The sequence below is a fragment of the Podarcis gaigeae genome, assembly GCF_964106915.1.
Source record: "Podarcis gaigeae genome assembly, chromosome: 2".
Lineage (NCBI taxonomy): Eukaryota > Metazoa > Chordata > Lepidosauria > Squamata > Lacertidae > Podarcis > Podarcis gaigeae.
This window is the reverse complement of record NC_139679.1, coordinates 14,648,686-14,664,915: the sequence shown is the minus strand read 5'-3', so window position 1 is coordinate 14,664,915 and position 16,230 is coordinate 14,648,686. Positions and strand designations below refer to the sequence as shown.

General features: G+C 43.6%; 1 protein-coding gene across 4 annotated transcripts in view; it reads right to left on the bottom strand.

Moving 5' to 3' along the window:
- Nucleotides 1-3,303: 3,303 nt before the first annotated feature.
- The window catches only part of SP1 (Sp1 transcription factor), a 30,343-nt gene continuing 17,416 nt past the window's right edge, over nt 3,304-16,230 (bottom strand). For all 4 annotated transcript variants that reach the window (XM_083728859.1, XM_083728860.1, XM_083728861.1 and 1 more), the window contains exons 4-6: nt 13,838-14,006; nt 12,163-12,362; nt 3,304-10,540 (exon numbers count right to left, since the gene is read on the bottom strand). In XM_083728859.1, the coding sequence (XP_083584985.1) occupies nt 10,227-10,540; nt 12,163-12,362; nt 13,838-14,006 (683 nt within the window). In that variant the 3' untranslated portion in view covers nt 3,304-10,226. The remainder of the gene's footprint in view (nt 10,541-12,162; nt 12,363-13,837; nt 14,007-16,230) is intronic.

Genomic DNA, 16,230 nt, shown 5'->3' with positions numbered 1-16,230 from the left:
GGAGGAGGGGGGAGGGGGAGAGACAAGGAGGTTTGAAGTGGGTGGAACAAGATTCTCAGCAATATTCATTCAAGGTCCATTCAAATGGGTATGTTCAACATCAAACTGAATATGTGCAAAAGCACTCAGCACTGCATGCCGAGATACTGTTGGGGTCATTTTTGTGCTTTGTTAAAAAAACACAGAAATGAGATCACATCAACACCCTCCTCCCCCACTCCAAGGGAAGGGATCTGTGCTATAGGCATTAATATATAGTGTGGGTAATATATAGTGTGGGACAGAGGTGGTTAATTGGCAGAATTGTGTACTTACATCCCATTGAATTTCCAAGAGGAGAAAAACTTTAAATAAGAACGGGGGGAAATAATATTTTATTTAAAGAGACCACTGCAAGCAGATGAAAACATTAGCAGGATTTTAATCTCACTTGTAATGTAACAAAATTATGGACAATATGGATTAATATAAAATATAGATTATGGAATAAAATGCAATTGTAAATGTTGACAATAGGACCCATGAAGGGGATGGGGGGAGGGGAGTCCCAAGATTCAGAGTAATCTCTGTATATGGATATGCATTTGGATAGTTATAAAATTATATTTGTAAAATCAAATAAAAGTGATTAAAAAAAATAATTTCCTTTTGTGGGGTGGACATATCAGCATCCTTGAAGCCTTCCTTCCAGATGTTCAGGAGAGGGTTTACTTTTCATTTGCGATGGTATGACAGCGCTAGGAGAGAGCGCATGCTTTGCATCCAAAGTTCAATCCTCAGCATCTGGAGTTCAAGGATCTCAGGCAGTAAACGAGGAAAAGATCTTGAGAACTTATGGGAACTGCTACATGTCTGAATCAACAGTCTGACTCAGCAAATCACAGCTCCATATGATCACAACACAACCCACTTGTAAATGCAACCCAATGAATGAGTGGGCTAAACGTTTGTGGGCTAAGGGACCCAGGGGGCAGTGGGGTGGGGGACTCACATGGGGCCCAGTAGATGGAAGCTTATATCTCATGCAAAGTGTCTTGCCCTCTATGTCACCACCCCTGGGCTGGCTGCAGGCTGCTGTTTTGTTCAGAAGACCACCTTAAAACATACTGGTGTCTCCACCAGACTAAATATCAAGCAGATGAATTGATAAAAGCTTCTGTTTTGACGGCAAAGATTAACAATCATTTTGCCAACTTTCTCACCCGGGGCAGAGCAATTGGAATATGCAAAAGCTCCTCAGCCTTCCGCTTGAATATAGTTCAGTTGGTAGAACATATGACTCTTAATCTCAGGGCTGTGGGTTTGAGCCCATTGGGCAAAATATTTCTGAATTTCAGGGGGTTGGACAAGATGAACCCTCATCTTCCCTTCCAACTCTACCGTTCTTATGATTCTATATTTAACTACCACCGGTACATGTGAGCAGCACTGGCAGTACTTGGATGCATACGGTAAACTGTTCTGCTGGTGGCATTGAGACTGCCAGCACCACCGCCAGGACTGCAGCTGACAACTTCAGTCTTGTTTTCAACAACCAGGCTGATAAAGGACTCTCTCTGTAGACATAGCAAAGTCCACTTCCTGGTTGCCTCTTATCTGCTCAGAAACAAGAGATGTCAAGTAGGTACAGCAGATATAGGCTAGACTCTCCCCCTTCATAGTCCATGACTGTGCTGTAAATTTCAAGCAGGAGTGTAGACTCAAGATCTTTGGTCACAGATTATCTATGCTTTAGCTCTTAAGTGACCTTGCCTGTGCATTCTTGCTTAAAAGCATTAGCACCATGCTCATGCATACGAAGACATCTCACATATTATTATTATTATTATTATTATTATTATTATTATTATTATTATTACCCAGCCCAGCTGGCTGGGTTTCCCACTCTGGGCAGTTCCCAACAGAACACTAAAAACAGAATAAAACTTCAAACATTAAAAACTTTCCTAAACAGGGCTGCCTTCAGGTGTCATCTAACACTCAGATACGGTAGTACCTTGGGTTAAGAACTTAATTTGTTCCGGAGGTCTGTTCTTAACCTGAAACTGTTCTTAACCTGAAGCACCACTTTAGCTAATGGGGCCTCCCGCAGCTGCTGCCACGCCTCCGGAGTCCGATTTCTGTTCTCATCCTGAAGCAAAGTTCTTAACCCGAGGTACTACTTCTGGGTTAGTGGAGTCTGTAACCAGAAGTGTCTGTAACGTGAAGTACCACTGTGGTTGTTTATTTCCTTGACATCTGATGGGAGGGCATTCCACAGGGCAGGTGCCACTACAGAGAAGGCCCTCTGCCTGGTTCTCTGTAACCTCATTTCTCGCAGTGAGGGAAATGCCAGAAAGCCCTTGGAGCTGGACCTCAGCGTCCAGGCAGAACGATGGGGGTGGAGACGCTCCTTCAGGTATACTGGGCCGAAGCAGTTTAGGGCTTTAAAGGTCAGCACCAACACTTTGAATTGTGCTTGGAAACGTACTAGGTCTTTAAGGACCGACGTAATATGGTCTCGGTGGCCACTTCAGTCACCAGTCTGGCTTCCGCATTGACGCTCAAATATTCAAACACGCTTTTGGGAACTAACGGCTTTTAATGGAACAGCTAAGTGGCTTGTTTTTATTGTAATTATTTATATAGTTTTATTAGTTTTTTGTGTATGTGTGTGTGAGTCGTTTTAATTCTATCAATGTTTAATTGTTCTTTAATGATCCCCCCATGTTTTTAGCTGTTCTTATTTTTATTTGTAAGTTGCCTTAGGTATAAAAAGGTGAGGTATAATTAGGGTTGCCATATTTTAAGAATTGAAAATCCAGACAAAAAAGTTGATCTTTTTAAAAATAGTAATAATAAAATGCTGCCCCTTTCAGTTAATAAGAATGCAGAGAAGCAGAACACAAAAAGGTTCCTGCTGAGTGTCCACAGATGTGGATACATTGTTGAATGCGGAAGGCCAGGTCGGAAGTGATTTACGTCAACTTTGTTTTGCAAGAAGGTCACAATCCGCCCACTCTCTCCCTGGATTTTCACTAGTCCTTTTAACACTACATGGGTCTGACAGGAGGAACATCAAAGGGCAAGGATGGAGCTAAAAGGATAGAGAGTCCTGCTGTCGACATGAATCTTGACCTAACACGTGAGGACTGGAAAAACAGGGCTAAAGAAGGCTGAGAAAAAGGTTAGAAACCAGAGTTATTCAAGGTGGAAAGTTTGGGGGGCTAAGCACGCATACCATAAAATATTAAAGAAGGCACATGTTTATGTCTGTGTGTGCAATATATACTGCTCGTGTGACTAGGCAGATTAAAAACAAACTCTGTAAATACTTGTTTTATTCCTTTCATTTTTAAAAAATTGTAATCAGTATACAAAGGAGCCAAACTACTTTAATCTTTGTACAAAAATAGCACTTTTAAAAAGTGTTTCAGACATCATTACATCGGGAATTGGATTTTTTTTTTTAAAAAAAAGAAGCACATACATTATTACAAGATAAAACAGTCTTTTACACAGCTAGACAAGAATTATTTTATTGCCAGTGTTACAGGTTGGCTTTAAGTGTCTGCAGAACTGTGCTGTTCTGCACCAAAGACAACTTAGATCGCTGTTCACCTTCCCCCTTCCTGGGAGAGGTGACAGAGGCAGCCAGGTTACTGCGGAAAAGGATTACAAGCCACTGAACATAATGAAAAACGTTTATGAAACGTTAGCGGAACCTGGGAATGGCAACTGGGCAGATACTCTCATTCCCCTCCACAACCGCCCCTTTCCATTGCAGAGCATGCAAAAAAGTCAGCCCTCTCGTCCTTTTACCTTTGGACCGGGGTGGGTCAGTGGGTGGGGGAATAAGTTACCTGCTGAACTCCAGCTGCCCATTTAGACTGGACTGTGACAAGATTAAAGCTAGACAAAGCTGTTCGAAGGCACAGAATGCGACAGAAGAGCCACTGAAGGCTGATGGCACTGGCTTGGCTATATAGAACCCTTGTATATAAAGGAAAAGGCACGTCTGATTCCAGAAAGAACATTGCAAGTTATTTTAAGAAAATATAAAATAATAATAATATACAGTCGTCCCCCCTCTCCTTTCGCTTTGCACGTTTCGGATTTTGGGCCACTTTACAAAAATCAGAGGAATCAAATAGTAAAGCTTTTCCTAGATCCACTTTGCAGTTGCATCTCTGAATGATTCTCCATGAATAAAGCCACCCGAACCTAAAATTTATTTAAAGTAACAAAGAAAAAGCCACAAATACCCCCAAACCCCAGCATGCCAGGTGTAGATTCCTCTCCTGGACATGCTAATTTCCTAAAGACATGGATCTTCCTCCGCCCTCAATTGGGGGAGCAATCAATAAGGCAATTCTCCAACACACCCAAACCCCATCAGCAGCTGAAGAGGCAGCCCAGGGGGAAAAACCAACCACTTGTGACTTGTTTCGAGTCTTTTGTTTTCAGTGTGCGTACAACAAAGGATGCTTCTATCCAAGTATGCCACTAGGCAGTGTGTGTATGGGCTCAAGCAGTGACAAGTCATGAGAGACCCTCACAACCGGCACAGACAGGCAAGGGTCACGGTGCCATTCTGGCATAGGTCATAATCCTGCACTAGCCATAAATCAGACACATGTGGCAATTTGGACTGGCGTTCTCCAGCCTTGAGGTCCCTAGATGATGTGGGGACTGCAACTTCCATCATCCCTGAGCGTTGGGCTATGCTCATCTGGGGATGGGGGGAGTTATAGCCCAATATTGTACTGGGGACCCCAAGGTTGAAGAACACTGGTGCAGGCGAATCCCTTTTTGAAACCTCACAGGAAGTTTAAGATGCTTCCGGTCTCTCCCCACCCGACCCTGTTGTGCCACAGAAGCAGGCGGAGTGAGCAGGCATGGCTAGGAATGAAGACTTCCAGAAACAGAGCCCTGACCTGTGTGGGGGACAGGGAGTAGACCAGGGGTCAGCAAAGTTTTTGTGGCTTGGACAGGTTCATGGTCCCGCAAACGCCATGGTAGGCCTGAGTGCGGGTGCGCGCAAATGCTTTTTCCAGCACTCCTTCCGGTGCGGAGGAGGCATGCGCAGCTTCCTGCAGCCAACGGGAAGCTGGCCAGTGTTGTGGAAGGCAGTCTCCGCTCCGCTCCGCGCCGGTTTAGCGTGGCGCACGGGAGCCGAGCGGGTGGGTGGCGGGGGTCCATGGGCTGGTTAAATGACCCCCATGGGCCGCTTGTGGCCCATGGGCCTTAGATTGCAGACCCCTGGAGTAGACACTAGGTAAGTATCATCAACTCCAGCTTGGCAACAGGAGAAGCAGGAGAGATGCGGAGGACACAGGTTGAAGTCCATATCCCCTGGGCAGCACTGGCATGAGGCAACCACAGCACAATGCTACTAAAATAGTGCCACTCTGTCCTTTACTAGGCTGTCTCAAAACAGCCACTTCCATAAGAAAGCTAAAAACTTTTTAAAAGTGTCATTTTAGAACTCCCAACAAAAGGCACTCATAGTATGTCTTTTTCCTTACAGTAAAACCTTTGCTGCTGCTTTGCTTAAAGATGGGGCACGATAACACATTTCAGATAACTTGCTATATTGAGAGGACAGGTAGGTGGGATACTACCTGAGTGGAGGGCGTGTTCTAGGGAATGGATGGATGGATGGATGAATAAAGGGTATTACTTGAGAAAAGCAACATAAGTCTGGTAAGAGAGCAACCCTGGAGGTTCTGCTAAATATTTGGAATACTGCCACAGATAAAGCCACTTTGGAAAATGCCTAGAACACCTCGGCTTGTTTTGGACTTGTTAAGGCACCGTTTGTAAAACATTGGGAGAAAATTAATACTGCATTCTACCAAGGGATCTAGAATTTCCGCTATTTCCAAAACATGACCCTTCCAATGCATCTAGTTTTGAAAGATAGTTGGTGTTTGTTTGTGTTTTTTTAAAATACAAATACTTTCAATAAAGTAGAGGGATTTATAGCAAGAGCTACTTCCCTTCCTTAGGGTTATAGCCAATGCCAATCATACTCAGAGCAGAGCCACTGAAATTCATAAACATGACTAATTTAGGTCTATGCATTTAAATGAGTGTACTTTGAGCAGGACTAGCATTGAACAAAACAACCCTTAGTGTTCAAGTTTCACAGTTTTCCTATACTTCTATCACGGGCTGAGAACACCTGGTTTCTACTTTGTGACCCCTGTAGTATAAAGTGGACAATATTGCTCTTTAAAAAGAAAAAAACACTGCGAAGATTCAGCAAGCAAGACCAGTATATCCTTTGGGATGGGCAATTTGCTACACAACACTCCTGATATAATTGACAACATGACAAAATTCTAGCTATTGGCTACCAATGGATTCTTCTCCTATGCCACACTGAGCCTGAGATTGAACAAACCACACTCAGAATAAAGAAGAAAATGTCCTATGGATTTTAAAAGAAAACAAGTTTCCTTAGCTGCAGAAAATTTGTACAAGAAGATGAATAGGCAAGATGAATAGATTGACAAGGCAGCAGACCTATAATGCAGTCCACAAGGATGACTGGGACAGACCACAGCGATGCTCACTGTTTTCTAAACAGTGAACATATGAAGTTCCATTAATTCCTTAAGGAAAAGCAACTTGAAAATGGGTGCTGAAGACAACTGATTAGAAACCAACACCTTCTGGGCATTCTAGAAGACACAACATGGCTTTCTGGCAAAAGGGGAAGCATTCAATGTACAGCGTATTAAAAAGAGATCCTTACCATCTCTGTCAATATAAATTTGAAGCACTGGGACTGAAATGGCAGACCCAGAGAAAAACTAAAATTAAGGACCAGAGGTTTCTGTATTATTGCTTATCATGTGGTATTTTACTTACCTAGGACATATCCTGTCTCCACCTTCCCAAAGTCTGTGTTCAGTCATTTCAGTAGCAACATGGTTAACCTGACTTTCATGGAACGCTTAAGATCCATCACTGTAAAAGCAGACTTGCTCAGAATAAACAGCCACTCATACTTTTAAAATCCTTACTTCCTTGGGACAATCTATCTCTGACCTGACTGTACCCACAAAGTCCTTTTGGCACAGAAAAACGTCTTGCTTTTGAAGCAACACTGGTTTGGAAAAGGTGCCATATAAGCTGATCTTGCAGCAAGATCAATCTGTTTGCCAGATCAAATCCAGCAGAGATACTAGAACGTTTTCAAGAGACAGTTTTCATTCACTCATGCTGAAATAAAACCCCTTTAAGCCATAACATTTACTACTTACAATTTCACTGGTCTTTCTACAAGTGAGTGAATGCATAGCGTGTACAAAGTGATAATCATACTTGCTTTCACACTGGGGCGCAGGTTTTACAGGTGCAATTCCGAATCTTATAAAGCTGACAGAAGGATGTTTCTAGCAGAGGCTCATCAATTTATTTTGATGTGCATCTCTGAGGATTTGGTGCATATACACCGAAGTGAAAATCTAATCAAAAGTTTTTCACTGGTATGGAGGAAGAAGCCAAGGTATTGGCATGCCAATGCCTCGTTTTCTATGCTGGCACAGGAAGTTCCTATTTAATAATGCTCAAAACACGCACACAAATTCTGGCATGAACTGTTTCGTATGGTACAACCCTGCTCTTTGCAACCCAATATCTGCATGGCAAGATATAGTGACTGAACTAAGAGCAAAATGATAAAAGGGGGTGCGCACCAAGCTTAACAGAACCATAAGCAAGAGAGGGGAGTCCTTAATACTTTTGTTTCAATGAAAAGAAAGCTAAACCGAAGAGCTAAGCTCACAGGCCAAAAAAACTGGATAATTCATCTGTGCTGCAGAACTCATAACATAATCTCATACCAGTTCCTTTTTTTCCTAATACGGACAGTTTTCTGTCTTATACCTTTGATCTAAAGACGGGTTCCCATTCTCCCTCAGCTCAACAAATATTGCAGGCCATGCAGGAGATGTCCTTATGTTCTGAAACTGCATATCATTAAAGCATGACTCTGGGCACCAGGGGCCTTGCAGACGCAGCCACCCGGTCAGCAGCAGCAACTACAAGCTTGATTCTGGCAAACTCCTTAGGAAGTGAGATGGCAGAGTCATTTCCTCCACCTCTGCCCAACAGAAACACAGCTCTATGCCAGTCTTGCTAAAAGAGGGCATGCTAGCATCAAGATCTGATGGCTGGAATAGGGACAGAAGAGAAACTGGCTGGTAATTTAGAGCATAGTGTGTATTTTCTGGTGCTACTGGTGTGCAGGGGGAGGTGGCAAAGTGAAATAAAGCTGGAAGACAGAGGTAGATCAAGGCAGAGAAAGGAAGGCAGCTGGGGGTGCCGGTGAGTGGAAAAGCAGGTGGAAATGATGTGACCTGGCCACTGCTCTTGAAAAGCAGTTTAGGCAGGACTTGGGGCCATGGCAGTGGCAGCCAAACATAATGGCTGGCTACCAAGTCACGGACTCCTGTGAGCACTCTAAGGCAAAGAAGGGTGGCCTAGGCACTGCAGTAAGCATCATTCTCCTGCTGAAGGATGTTAGAAAGAGACTGGATGCCTGTAAAAGCTGTCACCTTCCTGAAATTCAGTATTTGCTATTTCCCCTTCACTACTTAAAGCGAAAGCAGTTTGCTTCAATAGCCCAAGGGGAGAAGAGATGACTTTTAGTTAACAGCTGGGTAAGACAAAGAGGAAAAAGAAAGGGTAAGGCACTGGCGGAGTATGGCCAACTGTGGTGCTGCATAGAATGTCAGGCTGGTTCACACTGAAGCCCAGGGCTCTGGGGAAATACTGCTAAGTACAGAAGATCAAAAGGCCCTGTTGCTCCTCAAAAGGCACCCTCTTCCTTCTGCATTTATTTTGGCCCTCACACATCTTCTGCAGCTTGCTGATAGCCAACAACACCCAGTCCCAGCTGCTGCATTTCCTATTCATACTGCACCCACATGGGGATGCACAATATTGCAAGGGACCTGAATGCTACCAAAGGCAGTTTAAATAGAACTGGAGAAGTGCAATGCATTTGCTTGAGGTTTTAAGAAATAAACCCAAATCCAAGATACCCACATTCCTTTCCTATTTGGTATAGCATTCACCTACCAAACCGACAAAAACACAATGGGATACAAAGCTCTAGATCTATCTTGTCCCACAGTACACACTTCCTTGGTTGAGTAAAGAGCTCACCCTTTCAAAACACACACCACCATATATGTAACATGCTTGGCACATCATCTGCATGCGTTACCAGGTTACTTGGGCCTCAGTTCCATTGCAGGTTTTATCATATGAGATTTTGACTGATTCAAATCAGAAAGTGAATAGGGCTTGTGCCAAAGGTACAGGCCTAGAAGTGACTGCAGCAGCAGAATACATCTTAATTGCTTAACTCCCGCAACAAAATCAGAATAGAACATGTTTCAGGTCATGGACCCTACCACATGGCGGCGTGTGGGGTGGGGGGAATAGCTGATGTGCACAGATGCACTTCTCTCCAAAAGGAGAAAAAATAAGAATTAAAACCAAACAAAAAAACCCCAAGGAAATAAAGTTAAACAAACAAACAAACAAACAAACAAACAAAAAAGTACCCAAATTATTGTTTTTTTTTTAAAATGGGGGTTGGAGAGAAGAAAGACAAACCTAAAAGCCAAGCATACAAAAAGCTAAATTTATGTTTTTATACTTACAATGTAAAATGCAATATAGCATCTGAACATAGGCTTGAGCACCACCTAACAGCTCAAGGAGTTCCAAGTTAAGGCATCTGAACAACGACCAAAGACTTTGGTCACAGCAATTTTAACCTCTCATCAAAATGAACATATTTTATAGCTTTATATAATTACAATAATAATAATAATATAGATTTTTTTTCTGCTAAAAAGTATTTCAATGATCATATACATTTAGAACCAAGGCATGATGGCATCTGGGGTACCTAACAAGGGGGTGGACCTTTATGGGGGTGAGGGGAGAGCAAAACAAAATGAGTCAAACAGCTCAGGACCATCTCCATCATTTCCCCAGGTAATCACATCAGGCATCTGAGGGCTGACCTGGACAGCAAGCAGGCCTTATTTTGCAAGCAGTATTCCTGGGAGACCACAATGGGGGTTGGAGGCTGGGTGGTGCAGCTGAGTCCCTAATCTTTCACCTTTTGTCTAATGAAAGATCTCATCCCTTGGACCCATTGCTACCTTGAGTATCCCACGTTTGCACAACACCTCCACCACGCAGTCCGCGGTGCCTCAAAATCCATTGCCGCTGATGTTGATTGACTGGAGATCGGCCACTTGCATGACGTTGATGCCGCTGCTGGCAAGGCGCGCAATGCTTTCGGAGCAGATTGCCTCCATGGCCACCATGTTGGTCGCAATTAGGGTCGAAGGTGTTGCTCCACTGGTGCCCTCTGCTGAAGCACTGGTGTCCATGGAGACGGCAGAGACGTCCATGGCCACGTTGTTGGGCCCCTTCTTGTTTTGGTGGGTCTTGATGTGCTTGGAGAGGTGGTCGCTCCTCATGAAGCGCTTGGGGCACTCTGGGCAGGCAAACTTCTTCTCCCCTGCAGAAAGGAAATGAGGATGAGACTGCATAGACCCCCTCCACACTCAAAAGATCAAAGCCCTTCCACCAGCAAGCACTCCCTTATCGAAAATGAGCAAGTGGTGCTCCAAACCAGCTGGAATCTGGTCCCTACCACCATCCATGCTCTTGTGTCCTTTTCTGGATTACTGTAAGACACTCACAAAGTGGCCTTTGAAGATGGCTCTAAAGCTTCAACTAGTGTGGAATGCAAGTGCTTGTGTGTTGACAATGCCTAGCTATACACTGCACACAGCACCTATTTTAGCAGATGAAATTCTTGCCCATTTCCTTCTGTGCCCAAGTCAAGTGCTGGTTATTACTTTTATAACCCTAAATAACTAAGACCCAGTGCTGTCTCAAGAGAAGCCTTATCCCAGCAAACTTCCTTAAGATCTGCAGAGAGGGCTTCACTTTGGGGAACACCCATGTGCAAAGTGAGATGAGCTAGTACACAAGGCATGGCCTTCTCTGAAACAGCATCCATTCTAACTGTCTTTCTCGGTGATATCTGCCTTATGCCATCTGCATATGCCTGTTGCTGGGTGTGGTCTTTTTAAAAAAACACAACAACATATTTTCATAAGTTATTTCTAATTACGTTTCCATTATTGCTCAAGTTTATTTGCTGATTTATAGTAACTTTCATCTACCATTATAGGAAACATGTTTTTAGTAGCATTTATTTTAGCTTCAGCAAATTTTGGAAAGCAATTGTGTTTTTACAAACGATATGCAAAGCAGCATTTGAAAAAGAAGCTTCTAAACAAATGTGCGTAGTGCAACATATAAAATGCAATGCTCTGGCATACAGTTACTCCACTAGCTGTAGTTCTTAATGTGTTATATTTCTGCTCTAACTGGGACACAGCTGAAATGTGGAGTGAGCAAGGGTACGGATGCTATAAAAATAACATCTTCCCATTTCTTAAACCTGGGCAATATCCAACAAATGTGTTCTGTCAGCACAATGATTTCTGTTTGTGAAACAGAACTTCCACCAAATCTGTTCTAGGGGATCCCCCAAATCTTCCACAGCAGATTTAGGGAGCAGGCAGTGTATGGGGGGGGAGTAGGAAAGTGGGGGGGATTCCCCACTGCACAAGCAGTAATCTTTGTGCTGGCAGGACACATTTGCTGGATACTGTTCCTGTGTTTGTGAGACCATAGCCTGAAGACTCACTATATTTTAGTAAGATCTAATGTATATATTTTAACTGCTGCTATATCTGTCTTGTCCCTGTTATACCAAACTGCAAGTTTAAATATATCCCTATTGTGTTTCATGACTTCCCTGATTTTGTATGTGAGCTGGAACTGGTCTGTGACCAAAATAATTCATTCATTCATTCATAGCCTGAAGAAGGGTCTTCAATCCATAGCAGAGAGGATGACTATCTGCCCTTTAACAATAACTCTGTAGCAGCTGGAGTCCAGAGTTTATAAGAAACACATCACTAGGGAATTCTGGGGTTCTGCTGGATGAGATCAGCCTTGCATTCACGAAGGGCTCCAACATTCCTACAGCACTTGTTCCAATCATTCCTTTGCCCTGAGCTGATGGTGCTGCTTGTTCAAACCACACCAGGTCCTTGCACTTACCTGTATGTGTCCGCTTGTGTCGCTGCAGTTCATCACTGCGTGTGAAGCGCTTGCCACAAAACATCCAGGAACACACAAACGGCCGCTCTCCGGTATGCCACCGAAGGTGGGCACGCAGATGAGATGTCTTCCCATACACTTTCCCACAGCCTGGGATGTGGCAGATATGCTGCTTCTTTTTCCCTGGATCCCCAGTGCCCCTAAAAATAGTCCCATACATAGAATCCTTTTAATATTTTTGGAAATGCTCAGTGTATTTTCACTAGACATGCTTAAGTGAATAAATCCCAGTTATATTAATGTGCTTTCTCAGTCTCTTACGTCTTCTGAATCCCTTCCCAATTCTCAGTCTCAGTCTTTACCTTGAGACCAGCATCATGTTACATCCTGCACGTCTCTAACCCACTTTAAACCAATAAAATAATATAACACGGATCTCCCTTTAAAATTAGATGCTCTACAGCTACACAAATAATAAGGCCAACGAGTCCACTTACTATCAGCCTCGCTATCAGATTCCCACATTAGTGGACAGTTATTTTTCAGTTCTCTCAAGCAGATTTATAGACCAGCCTGTTCTAAGAGATCAGGAAGAGAGTCAATGGCTCCTGTAACTACAAGGAGACAATTCCCTATCTCCAATACGTGTGCTTTAATTTTTTCTTTGCTGGTTTAAGTGATGGTTATTTCAATTGCAAGCCACCTTGAGAGGCCTCTAGTGGACTGAAAGGCAAAATGCTGAACAAACATATCTAAGCAGGTGCTCTCTGCTCATCTATGGCTAATATTTTAAACAATGGCCATAAATTACCTCGTTCCCACCCCTACCTTTACTTTACACTAATTGCTTGTGCAAGTTTCATGTCCTGAATACAGGCAGTTTATGTTTAATTGCTACAACAAGGAAGTTGAGTTTCTGTAGCACAGTTAATTACGCTCATTCATTGGATTGGTATAGGCAGATGCTACATTATTCGGCTCTGGAAATGTGATTTATTTATTTTAAGCCCAGATCCATAATTGGGCGAGGAAATGTAGGAAATAAATGGGACAGCAAAAGAAATGCAGATGGTAATGGAGGAATCATGCTGGATAAGAGTTGGAGGAAAGAATCCATAGGTACTGCTGGAAGGCTCCCCATTGGTTCCAGGCACCCAGAAAATGAACACTTCATTTCCCATGAGCACCATGAGAAGCTTTGTTTAGTTAGTATTGCAATCAGAAGCAAAGGCAACATAAGCCTGATTGTAGCTCCCTGTCATGGAACCCTGGCAAAACTTTGGTCTACATGGAAGCACAAGATGAACAACTTCACCTGAAACCACCGACATCCTACCCAGGCAGCTCTAATCACTGAAATCTTGCAGCAGGGTGATTGTGGCTAAGACTCTTCTCACAGAAAATAAACTGGTTGAACAAATCATTCTCTCCCACCCCAGCTACATGGAACCCAGGAACTGTAATTTTGGGAGGGAACAAGGAGGGCTGGGTCCCTCCTGCAGATATTTCTCCACCTCCTCAAAACAATTCCCAGTATTCTTTGAGGATGTCTACTTGCTGCTATGAAAGTCCTGGATGCAAAAGGTGACAAAAGAACTCCAAGCCAACTCCATCCCTCACTTGCACCACAGCAGACAACACATTAATGACACATGCTATGCCTGCGCAACCTTACCTTCCTTCGTTGTCTTTGCAGTAGGGGCAAGTGCATGCTTCTCTGCGCATCCTTCGACCTTGCTGCGGCTGAGCGTCCGGGCTGGCCTCTCCTTCTTCAACGGTTGCCCCATCATCAGCCAGCCCGTCGCCACTGGTGCCGTGAAGGCTGAGGTGGGTGTTATGATCACCTGCGGGAAAACAATTTTGCTTTGGATTTCACTATCAAAATGGCAATGGTACACACAACCTACAGAAAAAGAACAATCCGGTTAAAACCAACACCGCATTTGGCTTTTCAGTTTAGCTGTCTGGGTGGTTTCTCTCCCCATCCTGCCCCAAAGGAAATGAGAAAATTTCTCTTTGGAGTAGTGAGCAAATGGAGAGCTTTCACATTTTCCAGTGAGGAACAGTTCTTGCATCTCCCACAGGCAACTTCCAAAAAAATCCCCATACGCATGTTGCCCAATGGTTCTTTCCCCTCCTCTCCCCTGCAGCCCCCTATGCACTCTCAAAATCTGCTCTAGGGACTTGGAGGTCCCTCCAGAGCAGATTCCGAGTGCCTGTACAAGGAGGAAGGCAAAGTCCTGCTGTGTGCACAGTGCTTCTCTGTTTTGACTAACTGCAGTTCATCATTAAGCTCAAAATGGTGGTTCATCTTCACTATGGTTTGTTGAAAGCTAGCTACCTTCATTTAAACCACAGCTGAGATTAACCGCAGCTTGTTGGGTTCAGAAGACACGAACTGCTGCTGATCCAAAACGAGGTGAACACTTCCTAACTCCTTGTAGCCACCCTGGAGGACAAAGTAGTACTTACTCAGTAACTGTTGTCTAAGAATATGAAAACTATCTGAAGCTACTAAATCCCCACTACTACAGTAGGGTGCACTGGGGCCTAGATTCTTTTGAAGTCTAAAGTTTTTACCTTATGTATTACACATTACAGCTTTGTTCAAGTTTCTTTGTTTGGGAACTTACAAAGTGCTGGGCTTAACAGAAAGATTTTTTAAAGTATCCGTTTAACGGGAAATGATTGTAGTAGCACCCGGGGAGCTAATCTGCAAAACAGATGTGAACCATCCCAATAATAGAGAGAGAAAAGGCAATAAATACAGCAGGCTGGGAGAGAGAATAGTTTAAGTAGTGCTTCTCCTAAGGAAGATATCAGGGGTATTTTTTTTCCTGGGAGCCTGCTAGCTGGCTAATTACTATGATCACAGAAAGCATACATAAAGTTGAAAAATCATCTGTTAACAGCCCATGCACCATATTCTCTCCTCTTTTCTCTCAAAAGCCAATATCCAATTACAAAAACCATAGGAATTATAGCACAACACTGATGAGTTTTCAAATGCAGGCAAGGTTATAAAACATTTTGTAAAGGGAGGGGAACCCTGAATGAGTGGGGCACTTTCAAGCCTATCAATTTTAGTTTCCATTTTATTGGGCCATTCTTATGCTGTCATCTAATTGCTTCTTCCATAACTCCCTGCTACACTTCCCAAATAGTTTATTTTCCTACAAGCTTCGCTGCTTGATTATTTTCACGCATTGGGGGGAGTGAGGCGGGGAGAGGAGTATCACGCAAATCGTAACAGATGCAAAACGCAGCAGGCTGAGCAATCTGTTTTCAGAGGCAATTAGCATATGCCAGTAGTATGGTCCAGCTCACTCATTTCCATCGGACCAAGGCATACATAAAGCCGTTAGGAGTCTGCAATACAAATTGTGCAGTTAGCTCTGCAACGCGGCTTCCATTTAAAAGAAGATACACAATCGCTCCTTAAAGCCATTGCTGTCAATCAACCTCCAATGCATATGCCATCGCAGTACTCAAGAGTATGGGACAAAAATGCACCGTTGTCTAAGGTGGGTGTGATTCTCAGGTAATGCTGGGGGGGGCGCGACTATGCCATAGGGGTTATCTAGTAAAACGCAAGCACCCTCTGGTCCCAGGTTAGACACTCAGCATCTTATACAGTGCTTTGAAGTTTTTGAAATATTTCACATGAATTACAGTGGTGCCTCGCAAGACGAAAGAATCCGTTCCGCGATTCTCTTCGTCTAGCGGTTTTTTCGTCTTGCGAAGCAAGCCCATTGACAGCTTAGCGAATTAGCGCTACAGCGGTCTAGCGGCTTCTAGCGATCAGCTGCTAAGCGGCTTATCAGCGGATCAGCTGTTAAGCGGCTTAGGAAAAGGGCAAAAAAGCAAAAAAAACCTGCGGGGACTCGCAAGATTTTTTCGTCTTGCGAAGCAACCCCATAGGGAAATTCGTTTTGCGAAGCGCCTCCGAAACGGAAAACCCTTTCGTCTAGCGGGTTTTCCGTCTTGCGAGGCGTTCGTCTTGCGGGGCACCACTGTATCTTGATAATCTTGTAACAGCACAGGCCAAGCCTAGTATATTATTCTACA